General features: G+C 34.6%; 1 protein-coding gene across 1 annotated transcript; it reads right to left on the bottom strand.

The window, feature by feature from the left end:
• Positions 1 to 2,166: 2,166 nt before the first annotated feature.
• LOC145068342 (gibberellin 20 oxidase 1-like) lies at positions 2,167 to 4,086 on the bottom strand. The gene is made up of 3 exons (XM_079015295.1): positions 3,421 to 4,086; positions 2,999 to 3,320; positions 2,167 to 2,890 (listed from the first exon to the last, which is right to left on the bottom strand). Exons 1-3 carry the CDS (start codon positions 3,942 to 3,944, stop codon positions 2,627 to 2,629), a joined length of 1,110 nt encoding a protein of 369 aa, XP_078871421.1. The 5' UTR covers positions 3,945 to 4,086; the 3' UTR covers positions 2,167 to 2,626.
• Positions 4,087 to 7,908: the final 3,822 nt, after the last annotated feature.

Here is a 7,908-nt window from a genome sequence, read left to right as displayed (position 1 = left end):
AGCCTCATGTCGTGACCAACCCTTGGTCACATTGTGAAAGATCACTTGGTCCGATTCCAACTCACCTCAACTCAACTCAGCCAACTTAGACATGAAAAGTCACAGGAGCTAACCTCACGACGTGAGTATCCTTCTCTCACATCGTGAGCCCCAATGAGCTTAACAAAAACGGGTTCATTCAATCCTCACATCGTGAGACCTTATATCTTACGTCGTGAGCACAATCTGAAGCCAAAAATTAAACATTTAATTCCTTAATCCCCTTTTACTCTAAGCTTTCCAGAAGGTCTTATAACTCCATAATACACTTGAAAGTCGATGCTTTTAAGATATATATGTATATGTATATATATATATATATATATATATATATATATATATATATATATATATATATATATATATATCCAATACATGTCTAGATCTCATTTGGGTCACTAATTGAATAAAAGGTCAACTAACTTTCATGCAAAGTTCTAAAACCCAACTATTCACTAGATTTGAACTTCATGACACTCTTAAGGCCCTTATAACCCATGAAGTTGTCAGCTTTATGGTTTCCATTCATTCAAACTCGCTCAACCAATGTGGAAAGTGGGACAAAACTTAGATCTAGCCACAAATAACAATAAAGGAAGAAGCTTTGACACTTACAAAGGTCCAAAAACAATGTAAGGTGATGATGGTGATGATTCCTTGCAAGCCTCTTCAAAAGATGACATTCTTCTTCTTCTTCAAACCAAAAATTGCTCCAAAATGGCCAAGAATCAAACAAAGAATGAAGACTAGGGTTTTCTAAGGTTAAAGAGGGCTTGGAGGCTGATAATGAACCCTAAAATGGGTTTAGAGGTACTTAAATACAAAAGAAACCATAAAAGATCATGAGTTTGAGCTAGATCAGTTATCATATCGTGAGCCTCTATGTCTCACGTCGTGAGACCGGTCCCGAACAAAAGTTTTAATATTAGCCCATCTCACGTCATGAGGCTCATTTCCTTCCAAAATTCAACATTTTGACTCATTGAAACCCTAACTCGATTCATTCTGGAAAACGGATGTTACAATGTATTCAGATATAAAGTATAAATAACAATAATTTGAATTAAATGAGTGCAATTAGTGAATATATACAATAATGATTTAGCGAATGAAGTGCTACATAGACAAAAGAAACAAATCTAACTACTCACAAGAGGGATGTTATTTGCCAACTTATGAACAAACAAAGCATGCACCATCAATAAGTATCGACTTGGGAACCACATTTCATGTGTTGCTATGTAAAAACACAATCAAATCATTGTAATTATGCATGACCAAAAATTTGAAGGTGACAAAATCACATTACAAATATTATACAAGTATTTAAAAATACGTTCTCCAAACCTTTAGCGAAAATAGGTCCCCTATGACTCTTTGTTAATAATAAATTATTATTATGTGTGCATGCATGGTTGAATGGTATAATCGGGCAAAAAACATTGATACTCACAGGGGAATATATGTGGCTTGTGAAGCATTATAAAACTTATTAGATGAGAACGGTGAAATATTCATAATCATAAATATTTTCTTTACAAGAAAAATATACATTTTACTCGATAAATCATAAAATTGTTTAGTTTGCTTTATGTTAGACCAAGCATTCTTGCAAGTCCGCGTTCATTTTTTTTCATTTTTTTTCAAGATTATGATTCAATTGGTTGTGGTCCAAAAAAATTGGGATTTTTTTTAAATCGACAAACTATCCTACTCATAATCTAATTCTAAACACTATATATGTCTCCTAGGGAGATTTGAACCTATGATCTCTTATTTGAGACAGTTATTCTTTACCGTCAAACCAAAAACTTTTTAAAATATGATTATATGCTAAAATTCAACTATGGTCAATTTAATGAATAAGTGTTTAATGATTCAATTTTAAATCTGTATGCACTTATTATTAATTATGTACATCAAAGTTACAGTTGTTGGTTAGACATCAAGTATTTGTCCAATTGATATACAAAAAGCCATGATTTAATCAAAATATATAGGTAACTCAAATGTCGAGATTCAATGAAAGTTGGAACATGAAGATAAAGAAAACGTTGATTAATGGATCTAAAGCTTAGACAATGATATATAATCATGTAAAACAAGGAAAAGAATTTGAAATACTAATTAAAACGAATTAATCTAGCATAGGATTCCCCTTACTAGTATTTATTAATGCCTTTTTTGTTTCTTCTTCACTAAACTAGATGGTTGGTAATGCTACTAACTAGTGGTTATTAAAAACTATTTCCTACATATTTACTAAAATAGAAAATCACAAATTTTGGCTTATGTATACGCATCCCGAATATGACCTCGATAGAAACTAAAACCTTGTCCATCGTCCTCAACATTACTTTTTCATGCAACTACAGTATTAACCAAGATACTGGTTTCATGCATTCTCCTTCAGAGTACGAAACTGATCTGTTGTACATCCGCTGATAAGTTACTCGGTAATAACAAATAAGATTCAAAATCAACTTATAGGTTATGGGAATCTTTTGACTTAAGAATCTGCTTCCTCATTTCGTTTCATGTGAAGGATAGTGGTACAGGATGCAGAGAAGGACAAAAGAATCCGAATTCAGCTGTTTTTCTGCTGAATCCAGTTGGTGAAAGCTTGGAGGGTGTTCATGTCGGCTCGGTAATGCTTCTGAGTGAATTCAAGAAACGTAGACCATGTAAAATCTGGATAAATTCTGGGGTTCTTTTCGTCCACTAGTTCGTCTGGTGGGCTCACCACCTTATCCTTTTTTGGACATAGAAAGAAAGCAAGTGATTTCCTATGAATCTTGTTGTTAACCACAGCTCTGTGTAAGCAACTTCTGTATTGTCCATTTGAAAGTGCCTGAAGAAGACAAATCAAGATTTTAAGAAAAAAAACAAACAAACAAAAACTATAACTACAAGAAACCTAGTCATGGAGATTAATTTAAGGATAAGCTTAGTTACGAACCATGAATGTATCACCGATGTTTACTACAAAAGTATTGAGATTTGGAGCAATTGAACGCCATTCATTGTCTATGAACACTTCTAGTCCACCAACGGTATCTTGGTGAAGAATTGTTAATGATGTTGGATCACAATGAGGGCCTGTTCCTAAGGTGAGGTCTGGTTTTTGGCATGGTGGGTAGTAGTTTAGCCTCATTATGGAATCGTTTTCTTTGAAGAATTCCTTAAAGTGCGATTGCTCTACACCAAGGCTCATCCCCAGTAATTCCATGATTCCTAGTGAAAGTCTACTCATGGCATTGCAATATTCTTGGTAAACTTTCCTATAATGATGACAAGAAGGAAAACTAGAGTTAGTCTAAAGCAAGTTTGAAAAGTTTTTGATCAGAAAATAAAATAGACTACATATATAAAATTATATACCCGAGTCGAGCAAATTCTTTTCCCATTGTCTTCTCAAAATACTCCTCCACTATTTTGGATGATTTTTTTTCACCTGAGAATTGAAAAGAAAGTGTTTCTTTCCATGGTAGTTTAGAGGAGAATCTACCGGTGAAGCTGCTTGCATACCCACAGCTCTCACCTATTTTTCTTTGAACTCTTTGTTTGTCCAAAAAAGGAAGCTCAAAGAATAGGTCCATGTACCTATGAGCATCTACTATGAGGCTTGCATCAACACCATGATTGGTGACTAGGAAGAAACCATGTTTCTTGCAAGCCTCGCCAACAACCACGGAGGCTTCCTTGGCTGAACTAGCACGTCCAGAAAGAAAGCCTCGTAGGTCAACTAAAGGAACTGCAAGTTCCTTGGCTTTTTGTGAGTTGGGTTTCTCATGATCAGGCCATATAAACTGTTCGGGTATGTTGGTTTCATGTTGCAGGATCAAAGAATCAAAAACCAGTGGTTTCGGTTGGGCGTTTATGTGTTCTTTATGCAAAGAAGGCATATTGATCTTTGATCATGCAATATCTAGTAATCTTGTATACTCTTTCTTTTATATAGAGACAGTGAGAGAGAGAGAAAGAGAGAAAGAGAGCGAGCTAGCAGTTAGAGCTCGTATAAGTTTGCGGGATATGATAAAAGAAAAGCCAAGACAATTTATAGGGGCATTGGGTGACCCCAGAGTTTTGGGATTTTGTAGGCACACATCAGAAAACAGATTAAAATTAGTATAGCCAATTAGGAATATATTCAAAGTCTATTCGTCTTTTGGAATGTTGCCAGGAACGCTGTTCCCAATGGAATTTTGGCGTTTGCTTTGGGAGTGTAATCGCGCACTCTTTAACCCTCTATCTCTCTCCCCACCGTAAGATCCCATTTAACTGTTTGGGTGTTTTTATAAAATAAAACACTTATATTTGGCCTGTTTAAATCGGACAATTTGTTTTTTGTTGGTTGCTCTGACCACAAATCAATTCAACTTTTTTATTAGAAAATTATTCTCTCCATCACTTATATAATTAAACAATTACAATTTTTTCTTAGTTTACTACTAACTTAAATAAATCCAATTTTTCATTAAAAATGTTACAGTTTTTTATGCATTTTTGTTGTTTTAATATTATAACAAAAATAAATAATAAACTAAAATACGAAAATTATTTATACAAATAATAAAATTTGGATGTTTATTTGTTGATAATGTCTAACTAATATTTATTTGGTTCAAATATTAATGATTTATATCGATGAGATACACTTCAAGTATAATTATCAAAAAAACAAACTAATTAATCAAATATCAAACAAAAAAGTAAATGAGTGTTCTCACAAAGAAAATGAATGTCATTAAGACGGTCACAAAGTCATTACATTCAAATTTCACCATAATATTGATTATATAAAAGATTATTGTAGTGAATCATTTCAAGTCAAGGGATTGTATCTAATTTATAATAATAACTGATCCTTATCACCAAGATATTGGATCTGTTATCTCTTCTATACATATCCATATAATTACCTAATATACAAGTATTACATAAGATCATAATATTCACGCTGACCTTGATACAATCTTGAGGCATTGGCGTTGGTACCGACACTGACGTTGGTTGTCAGCGTATTGAGGAAAAGTTGTGCGTAGGAAAAACCCTCCTAAGAAACTATTTATGAGAGATTTCTAAGGAAAATTCCGAGGCATTTTCAAGGAAATATGTTTTATTGGAAGTCCCAAGGCATTTCTGGGGCTTTATTTTTCCTAGAAGTGTCCTAAAAAAATATATTTCTGACAAATTTCTTAGGAAATGATTTTCTGAGGAATTTTCTAAGATATACATTTCCGAGAAGTTTCATAGGATATACATTTTCAAGAAATTTCCTAGGAAATATATTTTCGAGGAATTTCTTAGGAAATGTTTTTTGGAGAAATTTCTTAGGACTATACTTTTTTGACAGTTTTTGGTGACGGTTTTGGTGACAGAGAAGTCCTTAGGAATTTCATAGGAAATGTGCCGCTTAAAAAAAATAAGAATTTGATTTTTTTATTGATAAAAATGCAGAAATTTTTTAATACAAATTACTAAAATCTATTTAAAATTCATACAAAAAAAATCTAAACATATTACAACACAAGTTTAAACAATTGTCTAAACTCTAAACCACAAAAGATAATAAAAATGTCTAAAAATGAACAAATATTTTACTAAAATAACCTAAGGTGCATTCGGTGGATTGGGTGGATTGTCGGAAGGGTTATTATCGTCGCGTCTCATGAATTCAACTATTTGTGCTTGTCTTTTGGCCATTTCTTAATGACTATGGTCTAACTCACTGACTTAAAAAATGTTAAAACAAACATATCAGTAAACTCAAAATAGAAAAACAAAATACATATTAACATTTTTATCTATTATAGTAAATATATGCATGTGGTGGTGTTGATTATGATGGTATGTGCGGAATAAGAAAAGATCTAGTGAATCATCATACAAATCAAGAACACATACAGTAAATAAATCTTGTTAAACTCATATTAGATCTAGAAAGAACATACAAAGTGGGTTTTGTATAAATTCTCTTTCTAGTCTAACACCCCAAATGGTTCCTTACATAATGGGAGTCACTCACTTCCTATTTATAGGAAAGACTCAACTCATTACACATACAAGAGGGTAAGCCTAAACACTCCACATCCAAGCACGACTTTGCACCCTAACAATACATATAACTAATTGATTAATGAATATTTTTTTTTCAAAACTAAAACAGGGAGTATAACAAGTTTAATAAAAAAACTAACTAATGTAATCATACTTACAGAACTTTTAGGATTTCTCATTAGAACCTTGATATAATTTATACTAAAAGTAACTAACCAAGAATCAACTTGTAACATCCTGACTCCCAGGTATAAAATTTAAAGCATTATATTCATATTTGTAGACCTACTCGACGAGTTGACTGCCCCAACTCATCATGTAGAAACTGATCAAGTCGCGTGAACTTCAGGACCTACTCAACGAGTTAGAGGATCCAACTCGACGAGTTGAGGTTGTGCTTGAAAACCCTAATTTTTAGGGTTTGCACCCTATTTAAAGGATCTTAAGTCCTCCCTCTAGCCTCCCTTACCCCCTTCACGTCCAGAAACAAACCCTAATCGAGCTAACTTCCTATTTTGAGTGTGTGTGAAGCTAAAGAGTGTGTGTTGGTGTATTTCTTGAAGAGACTTGAAGATTGAGAAGCTTGGAACGAGAAGGAGCTTGTAGATCCAACATCTACTTCGTGTTGGCATTCATTTGAAGGTAAAAAGTCATTACCTTGATCGTTTTCTTGTTAGATCTCTTCATACATGAGTTTAGGGTCATTTCTAGCTTCTTCTTGAGGCATTTCTGGTATTGAGCATGTTTTTGAAGTGAGGCGTTTAGATCTGGACTCCTCTAGGCCCTCATGGACATAAAGTTCTTGACTTTATCAAGCTTTAGCCCTTCTCCATGCTCTAAACCTCTTCCTAAAACTAGTTTTCGGTGTCTTAGTCTCTTAAAGCCTTGCATGCACATAAAGTTGACAACTTTACGTGGTAACTACACCCTACGATTCTAGATCTACAGTTTGGAGCCTTGGTTTCGCTTAAAAGCGTCTGAATGAGAAAAGGATTGAAGGAACTCAGCGAGTTGCATAGCCAACTCGACGAGTTAGTTAGGGTTTTCCCAATCTTCTAAATACTGCATGGACTCGACGAGTTGTTTCGTAACTCGGCGAGTTGACTCGGGTGTTCACGGTTTTCTGAGTTCTAAAGGAACTCGACTAGTCTGTAAGCTGCACTCGACGAGTTGGGTTAACATGGACTGTTGACCTTGACAGTTGACTTTGACTTTGACCAAGGGTTGACCAAGTTTGACTTCTGAGGGTATTTTGGTAATTTGGGTCTTGATAGAATTGGTCCTATGATGATTGTAGGTGGTTGAGTTTGGAGTTTTGTTTGGGAGTTTGACATTATCATTGAACACTACTTATGAGGTGAGTTTTCCTCACTATACTGACAGGGTCAAAGGCACCAATGCCGGCCCTTTTTGGATTGTTATCCTGGATATCGCATGATGATATGCTTAAATATATGTTAGATCTATATCCTGATATATAGGATGATGCTATGTTTAGTAAACTGTTAGGTCGGTATCCTGGTATATAGGATGATGCTATGTTTGTTGACATGTAGGTCGGTATCCTAGTATATAGGATGGTGTTATGATTAGTGATCTGGTAGACTGGTAGATCGGTTTGATTGTTTGTACATGCTAGCATTTGTTATCTATGTGTTGATTGTATACTTCGGGGTTTGTTGAGGCGAACTTGCTTTGTGTTGTAGGCCAACATACCCAGGGCGGCCTGAATAGACTGTAGGCCCAATGGGGCATACCAGTCAGGCCGAAGGGCCGGAGAACGGTCCAGACAGACTGAAGGCCTGGTGA

This window comes from Lactuca serriola, chromosome 8, assembly GCF_051521515.1.
Source record: "Lactuca serriola cultivar US96UC23 chromosome 8, Lser_US96UC23_V15, whole genome shotgun sequence".
NCBI lineage: Eukaryota > Viridiplantae > Streptophyta > Magnoliopsida > Asterales > Asteraceae > Lactuca > Lactuca serriola.
Note: the sequence above shows the minus strand (reverse complement) of the source record. Positions and strands in the feature narration are given on the sequence as shown.

Coding starts and splice junctions, on each gene's coding strand:
- LOC145068342 (XM_079015295.1), bottom strand. CDS start 3,944: ATGCCTTCTTTGCATAAAGAACACATAAACGCCCAACCGAAACCACTG. Junction 3,321..3,420: donor AAAGAATTTGCTCGACTCGG/GTATATAATTTT, acceptor TCATCATTATAG/GAAAGTTTACCAAGAATATT. Junction 2,891..2,998: donor ACATCGGTGATACATTCATG/GTTCGTAACTAA, acceptor TGTCTTCTTCAG/GCACTTTCAAATGGACAATA.